This window comes from Centroberyx affinis, unplaced genomic scaffold, assembly GCF_046629955.1.
Source record: "Centroberyx affinis isolate AG114_WGS23_722 - 3 ecotype Tasmania unplaced genomic scaffold, CSIRO-AGI_Caff_v1 ptg005458l_1, whole genome shotgun sequence".
NCBI classification, from domain to species: domain Eukaryota; kingdom Metazoa; phylum Chordata; class Actinopteri; order Beryciformes; family Berycidae; genus Centroberyx; species Centroberyx affinis.
Window position 1 is genome coordinate 40,678 of NW_027282731.1, and position 14,785 is coordinate 55,462.

Sequence of the window (14,785 nt, forward strand, 5' to 3'; positions counted from 1 at the left end):
ATTCAGCATGCATACCTAGGCCGCTAATTCCAACCTGTCACTCCAATCAAAGGATCACAAGTGTTGTAGTTTTCTCCTCTTTTCTTCTGGTGGGAAACAATGCGGTGGTGTGTGGAAGCGGGGGGGCGGGGGGGGGGGGGGGACAGCGGGGAGAATCCTTGTTTCTTTTTTTGTTTTGTTTTTCCAACACTTATTTGCTTTTTATCGTAAAAAAACAAACAAATTCTCAAGTGAAGAAGAGCTACTGTCCCCTTCATCTTGGAATGTTTTTCTTTATATGAAAGTCCAGTGAAGCCGCTTTGTCTGCACCAGCATATGTACTACTGGACTTAGACTGATAGGTCTGGTCCAGTCAGTGTCATCTACCCATGATATGATGGATATGATGCAGTTTGATTGATCGCATATTGTAAAATTGATCCACACCACAGTGGTTGTCTATGGGAAGACCTTAACCTGAATTGATTCTAATGCAACATTTTGTTCCGCAAACTTCCACAAAGTGAAGAAGAAGAAGACGTAGAAGAAGAATGTTGATATCAGCTTTCAAAATACCATGCGGGACAAACCCTACTGCACTAATTCTCTCTCTCTCTCTCTCTCTCTCTCTCTCTCTCTCTCTCTCTCTCTCTCTCTCTCTCTCTCTCTCTCTCTCTCTCTCTCCCTCTCCCTCTCTCTCTCTCTCTCTCTCCGCAGCTCCTTCGTAACGGGCACGGCGTGCTGCGAGAACTTCTCCCCTCTTCGCATCTGGGATGTGGAACGGTAAGTCGGGAAACGCCACTGACACTAGAGCGATAGCCTATTATAAATCACCGGTTATTCAGTCATGTGGATATGGCCCCATAATAATCACATAAATTTTGAGTGTTGCTGGTAAGTTTGACAATTCCCCCTGTAACCAACTTGTGTTTACACAGTCTTTTATATTACTGAGTTACATATTGTGGTTCTCAAAGCTCTGTTTGCTCCATGGGCCCACCAGCCAGGCTTTCCTCTAGGCTTACCCCTGCTCCTCCTCCTCCTCCTCTCTGTCTGTCAGTCAAACCAAACCCAATCTCAGTGCGAACAGGCGTTTTCACACCTATAGCTGGTTTGGAGCAGTTATTTCAAACTCTGAAGCGGGTTTCCCCCTTTTAGCTCGGTTTGTTCGGGCATACGGGAACACGCCAATCGGACAAGACCTCGTCGAGAGGGAGGTTTCTCACTGATGTTTCCAAACCACCTCTGGGGCTTCATTCGGACCGAGTAGCGAGATTCGACCCGATCCCGACCCCAGTTCCACCCCGACTGTGGGAGCACCGTGCATTATGGGTCAAACACACCGTGAATTATGGGTTACGGACAAGGTTTAACCCCCGGAAGAAAGTCCCTTCCCCATACCGAATGTGTGACCAGTTAAGGAAAACGACTGCTCCCACATGGCCTTTGCTGAAAACATAAGAAATTTTGCCACGTAACTCCCCCCCCCCCCCAAAAGCCGACCGACTCCAGGTTTGAAAACACCCTGTAACACACTGGCATCGAACAGGGAGTAGTTAAAAAAAACGAGGGGGCCTCAGAGAATTCCTGGCTTTTGAAAGCCGAGGCTTAAACCTGATACATCCCTGACAAGGCCGCTGTAATTCCCGGCTTTACCTGGGCCAATTAAAACACCCCGACACGACGCGGGGCTGGACACAAAACACAGCTTCCTGCGTCCAAATGACATGGAAATCTGAGCCGGGGGGGGGGGGACCGAAGAGGGACGGGGGGAGAGTGGCAGGGGGAACGGGGAGGTTGAGAGGAGGGGAGGGGATGGGTGGGCGGGTTATTTTTGAGGTTGCAGGTGTTGAGGAAAATTGACATGGTTACAAGGTGTAGCGGTGTTAAGACCTAGATAATGTGTCCTCAAAAGTCCAACTGTTTTTCTTTTTTTCTTTTTTTTCCCCCCTGGCCTCCCTGACAGAAACTCACTGTTAAACCATACTCAACCTTCTCAAAATATTTGACTGTATTAACATCTTAACGCCTTTACTTATTCACTCGTTTATGCCCCGTTTATGCTGAACATCCGATTTTCCTGTCGGGACACAGATGACACAAATCCTGCTATTGTCCTTACATAAGCGCATGAATGCAGGCACCTCGACACACACACACACACACACACACACACACACACTCCCCCGCTGTGATTTTCCATCTGATAATCAGCTGAAGGGTGCATACCTGGCCGCGAGTGGGCGCACATACAGAGGGGTGCAGGGTGAGGGCGATGGGGGCGCACTGTTTGACACCAGCTGGTCTCAAGATACACACTGTCTTCATACACACACACTGCAGTCACATCAACACCTTGTTAGCTTGTTTTTTAATTCAAAGGTTTGAAAAAATGAAATTGCCCGTCAGCCTTATTATCGATTTTAAATAAACGTGCTTTCATCTTGTTCAGCTTATAGTGTTCATCTATTAAAGCATTTATCTCTCTAAACTCCAAAACATGCTTTTTGATGTCCAGAATGATTATCTTACATCTTTACTACTAGAGATAAAGTCGCTTGAACATATATTTTGTGTAAAAATTGGTTGCACCGAAACATTAGATGGCTAAGAACTTTAAGATTTCGTAACAATGAAAAGGCAAAGCTGTGACCAGTTGACAGTTTTGAATTGAAGAATTGAAATACTTCAGCTTTCAACATGCCTCTCCATGACTGATCCTAGACCCGATTTCTGCATTTGGAGGGTATAGATAGATAGATAGATAGATAGATAGATACCTTTGTCACTGTGCGAGTACAATGATATGTCGTTTGGAGCAAGCCTATAGATGCCTGATTAAGGATAAAAACTAAGAAAATATAAACACTATAGAGTATAAGATAGAAAAATATAAAATAAATAAGAACGAAATAATACTGTATATATAGTATATATAATAATATTACATGTAATATTGTATGTCATATTTTTTCTTCCAACATTAAGATCTGTTTTGTCCCAGTTCTCAACAATCAGTGATACAGACAGATGCTGCATAAAAACACCACCCTGCCACACACACACACACACACACACACACACACACACACACACACACACACACACAGAGGCTCCCCCCTCATCCACAGCAACGCCTTCAGACACCTTTTTCCTCCGCAGACACACCACCATCAGCCCCTACACACACACACACACACACACACACACACCCTCTTCCTAGCAGCAGCCACCAGCATCCCACCTCGAACCCCCGTGCATTAGCTCCTTTGATTCAGGGCCCCAGTCTGAGCCCCACAAACATCCCAAACAAAGACCCTGTTCCACCTGCAGCACCAAACAACAGCCAGCCAAACAGCTGCCGTCACAGGACCGCAAACTCTTTCAGGAACGAGTCGCCACATCCCATCGCGGTGGAAAATAGTTTTGTCTTTTTTTTTTTTATGGAGATAGAGGTTTCAAAGTCTATTTTTCTTTGACTGTTTTTACCCCACTTTTTACCCGTTGTTTTCCAATCGGTGATCAGGGCTCTTTATTCAAGCGGCGATAAATCGAATGAAACAACAGACAAACCACCCTTCCACACTGACCCCCCCCCCCCATTAGAAGTCACTTTCTCTTTTGTTGACGCTTATAAGTGTCGCCATGCAAGTCGAAAACCCTCCCCACTCACTCTGGGGCGGGGGGGGCTGAAGACTAGGTGGGGGGGGGGGGGGGGGGGCAATAAAGGCCCGGGCCCCCATTCAGCCCGTCGCGGCTTTGATTTTAATTTCATTTAACACGTTCTCTTTCTCTCCCCTCCATTTGCGATTAATTCTGTGTCTTTTTTTTTTTTTTTTTTCCATCTCGTCGGCACAAAGAGGCCTTATGATCAGCCATATAGAGGGGGGGGGGGGGATCCCACACAAGTGGCGCCTTTCGGAGCAGCACCCCGACTTTTCACACTGCCTTCGCTCATGGCTAAACACGGGGGGGGGGGGGGGGGGCATCAAAGAGAACGGACCCTGACCATCGCTCCCTGCTCCCAAGATTCCCCTCTGTTCCTTAAAAAAAAAGGGGAACCCTCTTTTTTTTTTTTTTTTTTTTTTTTAACAATCAAACGGTCAGGCTAGGATTCCTCGCATTCCTGACGCTGAAAAGAACGGGGTTAAACGTCCGAACGCTCTGTTATACAAATCGCGGCGGTATTGTTTTTTGTGGCGAATGTGTGTGTGTGTGTGTGACATTCTGAAGGTGGTCATTGTCGCTCGCCGGCACCCCCCCCCCACCTCCTCTCTCCGCCAGGAAACCCTCGCATTCCTCGGGCCGGGCCGGTGCGGCGCGGCGAGCTCGGGGGCGGGGGGGATGGGGGGTGGGGGGGCTGAATCGGGTGGACGTGCAGCGGGTTGCGTGGCTCCCCTCTGTTTGTTTTAGGGCCTGAAAACCCCAGCAGGGCTCCTTTTCTCTACCTGTCTGATGGCTTTTGACAGGGAGGGCCTGTTTCCCAGCGCGTCCCCAGGCTCCAGTTTAGAGCGCAGACTTAACCTTACAAGAGCCTCCAGCCACTTCGACCACAAAAACACACACACACACACACACTGCTTTTCTTTAGCTGTACTAAAGGAGAATGCCCTTAGTTTCTTCTTCTTCTTTTTTTGTCAATTCATTAATGATTCCTTTCACAATCTGTGTATGTGTGTGTGTGTGTGTGGCCCCTAAAGCCAACCTGACTCCTGCAGTGAGACCAGACAGGCTTAAATCAGGACTTAGACCCTGTGTGTCACACAGTCAGCAGCCCCTTCATAACAATCGGTAAGTCTCTCCCCCCTAGGGCCGCCAGTCTACCCACCTCTAAAACTAGCTGCCGGGCCGGGAGTCCGTTTCAGTTCAATCCGCTTCATTCTCAAGCAGCAAGTAGAGACAGCATTGACATAGTGCATGGAATGGAAACAAACAACAAATTGAAAACAAGGAAGCAAGATTATCTTTAAAGGAATAGTTCACCCAAAAATGAAAACTCTGTCATCATCTCCTCACCCTCATGCCAGTTGAAACACAGGTGAAGTTTGTCCATATAACACACAGGGAGGCTGCAGCACAACTCCATAGCAGCCTTCTCCAAAACAACTGAAGTCAGTGGGGACCAGTTCTTCAGAGTTCCAAAAAGACCTACAGTATATTTACACCATCATTTAGTGCAAATCTTAACTACAGCTGATTGATTTGCAACAAATAATGGTGTATAGGTCTTTCTATTCACAGTGTGATTGGCTGTTTTTTTTGGGGGGACTCTAAAGAACTGGTCCCCATTGACTTCAGTTGTTTTGGAGAAGGCTGCTATGGAGTTGTGCTGCAGCCTCCCTGTGTGTTATATGGACAAACTTCACCTGTGTTTCAACTGGCATGAGGGGGAGGAGATGATGACAGAATTTTCATTTTTTTGGGTGAACTATTCCTTTAAAGATAATCTTGCTTCCTTGTTTTCAATTTGTTGTTTGTTTCCATTCCATGCACTATGTCAATGCAAAACCCTTCATTTTCGACTTCAGGCTTACTAGAGTACATCAAATTTTGCTGTTGGAAGTCTTTTCCGATATTCCGGGTTGGCATGTCGTTGCCACTCTGTCACATCACCGAGCCTCCCGCTTGTCCGAACGTTAGACCTCACCCCCCCACCCCCCACCCCCCGACAGTAAACCGACCGCAGAAACGCATCAGCGGCTCTCGTAACAGCCCCCGTACCCCCGGCTTTTTTACTGCTCACGAAGATCTACGGGGCCGGTATCGACGAGCCACCCTGTGATTTTTTTTTTTTTTTTTTTTTTTACGGCTTATGGTTTGCACTCGCTTTGAGGACCGACCACATGCGCCGGGTTATGACTCGCCCAGTCGGCTATGTTACAGAGTCACTTCCCAGTCGGTCTGGAGGGCCGGACTCAGGTGTTTCACACTACGGACCCAGACGTTGCGATGCGGAACGGAACGGTCAGATCAGAAAAAAATCGCGCCGCTCGCTCGCTTTGCAGATACAGTCATTTTGACAGATTATACGCTTACGCCTCCGTCCTGTAATCACGCGCGGCCCCATAAAAGCCAGTGACCTAACAATTTTGAGAATCCCCCTGCTGTTTTTTGCACCGCACACCGGCCCGTCGCACGGTGCTATTACTGCCTTTAAGATCCCAGGCGCAGATGTCAAGACCGCTTTTATGGAAACCTGGCTTCTTTTTTTTTTTTTCTTTCCTCCTCTCACATTCGGGTGTTTTTGACTGTTTTCCTTTCAGAAGAAGAACCCAAGAGTGTAATCATTTACCGTGTTGTTTGTGAGACGCCATAGTCAGGGTTATGAATCGATGATCCCTTTGTAGGCCGAGCAGCAGTGCTGTGATCTTGACGAGACATCATTATTTAGTTATGAATGAACGGGGCTCGTATCCCTTTGGCTTGAATGAGTTTCTTTTTGTGCGGCATGCGCTAAGCCCCTTGGTTTTAGTGGTAAGGGGAAAATGAGGGGTCGCTACCCCACACAGACACAGGCCGAGCCTCATCGCGGACTCCCCATTGGCCCGGGCTTAGTCATGAGACCCCGGCACTGAGAAAGCTCTCACCCAATAAGGCGCCCCGCGGGGAAAGCCCTGGTCCAATAAGAAGGCCCCCCGGGGTAAGGCTGGGGGATTACCAGGCCCGACCCCGCGGATTGAGCTCCGGGGCGAGGGGGGGGGGCCACGAGTCGAAGGATCGGGCCGCTCGGTCGCCAAGGCCGGCGGCCTCCTTTAAATGGTTGCTACGGGGCAGGTATCAAACGTCCGAGAGTCGCACACAGTCACGGTCATGGAGGGTATTAAATGGCAACAAAGAGACAGTTATTCTGCAATAATCCGCCCTGCTGAGTGCAAGTTATTCTCCAATAATCAAGAGGCGAGGAGCGAGCGGGACAGAGCTGTGATCACAAGAGCATGGTGCTGCATGGAGCTGTACTCACACACACACACACACACACATACACACATACACAGGTCACACCACATCAACCAAGACACACAAACTTGATTTATCACGTGCATACACACACCTTACCTCTTTCACTCACTCTCTCACACACACACACACTCATCTCTGTCCCCCAGCCTCTCTCACTTCGAGCCATGTTCACTAATCCAATCTCAACGGCGATGCACCGACGCCACGTTCTCCTTGCTGATACCACTCCCAAGTAAACAAATACGTGTATATATGCTGAGCACCAATCGGATACAAACTTGTTTTTTCTCTGCAATAACCTCGGTGCCGTTATTCGGTGCCACCCGAGTTCGAATGGCAAGTAAAACGCTCCAGGCTTCAAATAAACTGCTCCAATCATGATGTTTTGTGAATGCACCCTAAGCGTTAGACAATAACACACACACACCCATACATGTGTACACCAGAGTTGCCTTTAATTCTCACGAAAGGTTCCTGTAATGACTGATGAGAATGATTGAGGTGATAGATAGAGGTGTGGTGAAAATGTATCCCCCGACATCAATGAGGTTTATAGGCTCATTGATTATGCAGAGATGCTCAGGGGCGTAAAAGAAGACCGCACATCCTCGTCCGCGGCACTAAAGGAAATCCTGTCTTGCGGTTGCCAGTAGCCGGCGGGCCGACATAAAGTTGAGAAAAGAAAGGTGTACATACTTAAACGTGTTATCTCGGTGACCTAATGTCACGGGCTTTCCCTCATTTCAAACCCTCTCTTCTGCTCTTTTTCCATCATCTGCTTTTTCACCTCTGTGTTCAACCCACTGCACTCTTTTGCTGTATTAAAACGACCTGAAATGACCTTCCATGCTCTCTCTCCCATCTATTTGCTTACCTATATGCTTGTATCTTAAACCTATATGATGTTTATGATTTCATATATATTTTCACATATATTTTCTATTTAAAATGTTCTAGTGTTGACATTGTATTGATTTATATTCTGTTTTTCTTCACTGTCATCCCATTACTGCTTGCTGTAACATTCAGTTGTCCTCCTCTTTCCCTCCTCCTCTCTCGTCTCCTCTGTCTTGGTCTCTCTCTCTCCTCCGTCAGGGCGGAGTGTGTGTGCAGTCTGGGTTCAGAGTTTCGCCGCGGGGCCGGCGTGTTGGACATGGCGTTCGAGTCGCCTGTCCAGCTCTTCACCTGCGGGTACGACACCTACATCCGTCTCTGGGACCTCCGGCTCAGCCCCAGGTATGACCGGCCCTCTGTCTCTAGCAGGGTGCGAGCAAGCTCCCCGCTCTGAACCTCTTGCCATATTAGATCCTCAGAAACAACACACACTGATTGAAAAGTTATTGCAGAATTCATTGTTTGGAGTAATTCAACTTGGACAACTTAGACTATGACTCTTATTCTAGGGATGGGACAATATATCGAAATTCAGTATATCGCGATACAAAAATGCGACAATACGTATTATGGGGCAGAAAAATCAAACACAATGTTAGCTCCATGTTATTCTGCTGTAGTAATCACAAATGAGTCGCCTTGACCATCCCAGTTTCACAAGCTCTCCATCCAAATTATATTATTTGCACTTTGTAATGACATTTTTACATTGTTGTTTACATTCTAGCAGCCAATGGCATCGCTAGAAAGATTTGTGACTCAGAAATAAACAGAATTCTTCACAGTCAGACTTTGATGTCACTGAACTTTAATGCATATTAGATCAGAAAATGAATAAGAGGCAAACATTTGCTGACTGTTAGTACTCATTAGTATTTAATCTTCTGCTCATAAATGGATATTACATGTATATGGTCCCAATACTTTTGCCAACTACTGAATATGTGAATGGATGTAGGGTCTATCTTCCCCAAACCTCAAGTAGTAGTTAATAGAAGAAGTCCTGCGCACATTTTGTTTACTTCAGGCTGATATTTTGTACCGATATTCAATATCTTTAAATAAGTGGAGCTCAGACTATATTTTAAAACATGACAATGTAGCCTCTAAAGAGCTGTTCAAAGTGATAAAACAAAACATGAAAGCTGACATTACCTGTGAATAAAAAGCGGTGGCTTCATGCAGATAGCTGCTTATTTGAGTTGAAGGAATTGCATCAGGTGTCTACTCCACCTAGCCAACATGGTGAACCCAGAGTGTTGCGTCATATTCAGACTGCAGTCCACTGCATAGGAATGCATCAGGATGAATCTAAACAGAACCATCCCATACTAATTCTTCGGAAAGGTGGGACAAACAATGCAATCGATTATATTTACCAGAATCCTTGGCGTAAAATGCGTCAAGAATTTCCCCCAGTTCTACGCCGATTGTGAAACCAGGAGGAGCAAGTCAAGGTTTTCTTGTCTTACGATATTAATTTAAAATATCACAAACCCTGATTTTCAATATTTATTCACGCCAATTTACAGCTCAAATGCCTCATAACCATGCCGAGAGCTGGAAAACAGCATTTTTCAGTGGAATGGGATGGAAGCGTGTGAGCAGAGGGGCGTCAACCAGCAGCCCTCTGCGGCGTCCGTATCGACGCAGAAGCCCCTCGCCTCACCCTCCGCAGCGGGCCGGGTCCCTAACGCGACCGGGGAGGGGGGGGGGGATCAGTCAAGTAAGACAAATAAGATCTGATTGGCAGATAGCTCTGGGGAGTTTGGAGGGGGTGGGGTCGAGGTGGAGGTGGGCCGAGGGGGTCCCTCTTTAGACATCAATAATTCACGCAGTCCAAACCAAACCGGCCTCAGGAGGCTCCCAGGGTCAGCCAGGAGGTTCAGGTCGTCTGGAAGTTGGGGCTTGCCGTCCGAGAGGAACTCGCGCTGTGATGGAAAATCGCAATAATCCCAAACAAGTCCAGTTTCTGTACAGTCTCACGGCTCTATAGAGAATACAGTAATGTTATGCCATTTGGCTTGCTAGCTGACGTTAGCAATTTGAACCACTAACAAACATAGCGTATAGCATTTTACATACATTATATATGTAAAATTAAGTGGTTATATGATAATTTGTGTTATTATAAAATGCCAGAGCCTGTGTTGTCTTATACTTCTGAGAAGATTTATCTGTATATATATATATATACTGTATATAACCATACATCACTGTATTGCAGCTGTCAGTGCAAAGTAATGACTATGATGTGAGTCGTCATTTGAAATGATGCGAGAAAATGATAGCATAGACAGTAGGGCTGAACAATTAATCAAAATTTTATCGAAATCGCAATATGGCCTACTGCAATTTTCAAATCGCAGGAGGCGCAATATTTGTTAAAGGCGAAATGTGTCAAAATAGCATTTTAAATGAAATATTGTGGTGCTGCAGAGATGTCCTGGCCTACACATCATATTCTACAGACTTAAGAAAACATCTTTGTTTGGTACAGATCCCCGCAAAAATCACACCATAATCATTTTAATCCGTTTTTCAATGAAAATGAGAATAATGATGTAAAAATGATCATTCACTCTAATATCGCAAATCATATCGCAATTGCAATATCAGTCAAAATAATCGCAATTAGATATTTTTTCAAAATCGTTCAGCCCTAATAGACAGACAGGTAAAGTTGAAGTTGAATTTTGACAATAACACAAGTTTTACTTCCATTGTATTAAGTAGATACTGTTCAACGAAGAACAGACACCACTTGAAAATGATCATGTGGGTTGTTTGAGTTTGAGCGTTTCTCGCCTGGTGGCTCATAAGACGCCGTGTCGTTTTCTAGCCAAGGTTCTATTTACATCCAGTCCACAGACACAGTTTTTGATAGGGTTAGGGTCGCTGTTTCTTCTTCTTCTCTTTTTCTCTCACATTTCTTGGCGTCCACGCGCACCACGCCGGTCACAGGCCAGGCCAAAAAGTCCTGCAACCTCTCAGACTCTCACACTATCATTTTATCATGCCATTCTGCATTAGAGAAGGCCTGAGAAAAGGGAAGAGTGTGACAGAGTATTGGCAAACTGTTTATCAGGGACTGTGCTGGTGTTATACGTGCTTTTTCACTTCAGGGCACAATGACAATGAGTGACCTCCCCCATAGTGGATTGCTAAAATTAGGGTGTATGTATTGTCCGTGTGTGTGTGTGTGTGTGTGTGACTCCAGACATCTCTGCTGCCCCGGTGTCTGCCCCGGGTCCCTCTGCATCACTTATTGATGAGGCCGCGCTAATGGAGGATTGATCTCTATTGGCAGAAAATACTTACCCCCAAAATACTTCCCCTCTCTTAACCACAACCACCACCACCATAACCCAGCCTCCTGCTGCACACACATACACACACACACACACACACACACACACACACACCTCCCTACCACCTACAGAGCTTTCCTGAAAACAAGGGATGGAGTGTGAGAATAGTCGACCAGCACACACACAAAAGACAGCAGCATGAATACAAAACATTGTTGCAGTTCTCTGGTTTTTTCTTCATACATTCTTATGCATTTTTACATCTATTTTCTCATTCGCATTGGCTACAGCAAACTTAAATTTGTATGTTTTTAATGAAAGTGTACAGTTTTGTTTTGTTTTTTTGTCATTATCTGAAGGTACATTTTTAAGGAGAACTGACCACCATTATGGATGTTTTGTATATATCGATATTCAATATATCGCGATACAAAAATGTGACAATACGTATCATGGGGCAGAAAAATGAATCGCGATATCAGCTCCATGTTATTCTGCTGTAGTAATCACAAATGAGACGCTTGACCATCACAATTTCACAAGCTCTCCATCCAAATTATATTATTGTCACTTTGTAAAGACAATTTTAAATTGTTGTTTACATTCTAGCAGCCAATGGCATCGCTAGAAAGATTTGTGGCTCAGAAATAAACAAAATTCTGCACAGTCAGACTTTGGTGTCATTGAACTTTTATTTATGACATCGTATCATGGTTGTATCGAATCGTGAACCCCATATCGCGTATTGAAACGCATCGTGAGATAAACATATCGTCCCATCCCTTATGAATATGTATGATTTCCTCATCTCTTGGCATTTATGGATATTTGTCATTATCATGCTTTGGTATAAACTGACTTAACAGAGGAGTACAGTACATGTCAATCTGAGCTATGAATATTAATAGCTGAGGAAGACGACCAAGAACCCTGATCATAATATGTAGATCATGTACACCTACAGTATGTATTAGGCTTGCAAACCTACATACTGTCCTCATGTCAAATATCTAGCTCCTCGCCATCTACGGCCAGGATTTTCAATGGTTTTTCTGTTGTTTTGCTGTCTCTCCTTTAATTTTTCATGATGAAAACTTATATTATATCCCGTCCCCCCCCCCCGACAGGAAGTGTGTGATGGAGTGGGAGGAGCCTCACGACAGCGCTCTCTACTGCATCCGGACAGACGGAAATCACATGATCGCCAGCGGCTCCTCGTACTACGGCGTCGTCCGGCTCTGGGACAAACGGCAGACTCAATGCCTACAGGTGTGTGTGTGTGTGTGTGTGTGTGTGTGTGTGTGTGTGAACCACGGTCTGCTCAATTGTAGCGTAGACATGTTACCTCGTCACCATCAAATAAATGATATGATGAATATTTTAAAATTTATATTTATAAAAGGTTTAAAATGCCACAATTTTTATGCCATTTTTACTATTTTTCTTTGTTTTTCCCCAGTTTTTCCAGCTGACCTCAGACACAGTGAGCAGCCCGGTGTACTGCCTGAGTTTTAACAGCTCTCATCTATATGCAGCCTTGGCCACCACCCTCCACTCCCTGGACTTCAGACACAGTCCCCGCCACATCAGATGACACACACACACACACACACACACACACAGTTAAACTTTCTCAATTCAATAAAGCTGTATATTTTCACAATAAACACGTTTGTGCACTGCTTTGCTCTTTTTAGGCGGAATTGAACATCCATACATGCTGAAATAGGAGGGTTCTTCAAGGGGTCTTTGGTTAGGGTAGTGTGGTTCTATGTGGAACCACAATGATTCAAAGAACCCTCTGATGTGTTCAAGTAATTCGCAACATTTTCATGTAAATACATTTTTATTTTGCTCAGATTGGTATAAATACAATAGTGATTCAACCAGTATCCAGTTCAGGAAAGCTTTTCCATTGTCTGTTCTAAACAGCCGGTGTCTGGTAGCTCTTTCTTGGGAAAAATCCTCTGCCGCACAGGAAGTGATGCGTTTTATGCTTCCGGTTTGTTTGGAATAAACAGAAGAAGAAGAACTGGGTGGTTAGCATGAGCAGCGATAGCCGCTATAGCTGAACAGACAAAGAAAAGAGAAACTCAAACTGTATCGACAGAAAATCCAAGGAAAAAGACAAAGTCACAGTACTGGACACACTGTTTGATTGACAGGTGATCTCTGAGCGCTGAACACCAAAGATAAATTTACAAAATGATCTTGAAGATTACTACTTCAACGTTCTTCAAATGTTCTTCTGCTACTGCTAATTTTGAGGACTCTTAAATGGTTCTCTACAGCACCATACAGATCCTATATCCTAGTGTCCAAACAGTATTTAAGGCACTAAAAAGATAAAGAGTGTATTTGTAACTCCACTGATGTACGGTAATCTAGTTGGGTGACGACTGTGGACATACATTAACCCAAGATCATCATCAACCAACACATTGAAAGCAAACCAGACAGGACTATCCAGAACTCATGGGCTGGACTTGAGAAGCATGCTAGAGCCTGCTGGTAAAGGGGCTAATCCATGAGCCCGAAGGCACTCGGAGAACACAAATGCTCAACACATAAAAATCACCTGCACACACTGTCTACAAAGCTCCCACCAAAGCTCCCGCCGAAGAACACACAGGTCGTCGTTTCCCCACCAACACTCAGGATCCAGCCGCGGCCTTTGAAGGGATCAAGGCACATTAGCCTCTTGACAAACCCGTCCCATCGCCGTGGAAACGCACTGTTTGGGTTTACATATATACATTTGACCCCTGCACCTGAGATCACACGCCGGAGGGGATTCTAGTGTTTGACCCCCCCACCCCCCACCCCCTCAAATCCACTCCTTACAATGTGAGGATCCATTTGACGGACACAGATCGAATCTGCATGCTCACACATCTGGCATATCAAAGACGGGGAGTTCTAGAGGAGCCACACATACAGTACACCTGGAGTTTATGTCCGGAGCCATGATAGTGTGTGTGTGTGTGTGTGTGTGTGTGTGTTGATGGTGGTTATGTGTTGTGGTTGGTGTATGTATGTGATAGCAGCAGTAGTAGTAGTAGTAATAGCAGTAGTACTAGTAGTATCAATAGTGATGTTTGTCGGCATTTTGTATTAGTTTGACTCAATTACCAACCAATTCACAAAAAGTCAATCAAGCAAAAATCTACAACAAATCCAAAACTATATATATATAGATTACATAAAAACAGACTTTCATAGTGTTTCTCTTGCCTGGAGCATTTGAAGGCTGATTGCTGGTTAAATTCAAAACCTGCCATGCTCAAGTTGATATTAATGTTCATGTTGAGAATTTGTGTGTGTGTGTGTCCATGTGTGTGTAGGTCCACCACCCCACACATTTACCCGGGGTGTCCACTGTGAGTCCGGGCAGTGACCCTCCCTGCTGGCCATTAATGGCATATATTAGATCATATGCAACGCGGGGCCATCCATTAGCTAATATGCCAGGGCCAGATAAGAGGAATGGCCAGGGTGCGTACAGACATTGCACACCCATGCAGGAGATGTGACCCCCGGGGACTCCTGAGGGTTGAATTAATCATAGGGGCCTGGGGAGGGGAGGGGAGGGGCCAAGTCTCCACAACAACACACTACACACCAGCCTTTCTGCATGGAAG

The 14,785-nt window shown here is 45.3% G+C and overlaps 1 protein-coding gene across 1 annotated transcript in view; it reads left to right on the top strand.

The window, feature by feature from the left end:
• The window catches only part of fbxw4 (F-box and WD repeat domain containing 4), a 33,178-nt gene extending 20,419 nt beyond the window's left edge, over positions 1-12,759 (top strand). Inside the window, exons 6-9 of the mRNA XM_071546805.1 lie at positions 697-762; positions 8,035-8,175; positions 12,272-12,413; positions 12,604-12,759. Of these exons, the coding sequence (XP_071402906.1) occupies positions 697-762; positions 8,035-8,175; positions 12,272-12,413; positions 12,604-12,738 (484 nt within the window). The 3' untranslated portion in view covers positions 12,739-12,759. The remainder of the gene's footprint in view (positions 1-696; positions 763-8,034; positions 8,176-12,271; positions 12,414-12,603) is intronic.
• The last annotated feature ends 2,026 nt before the right edge of the window (positions 12,760-14,785 follow it).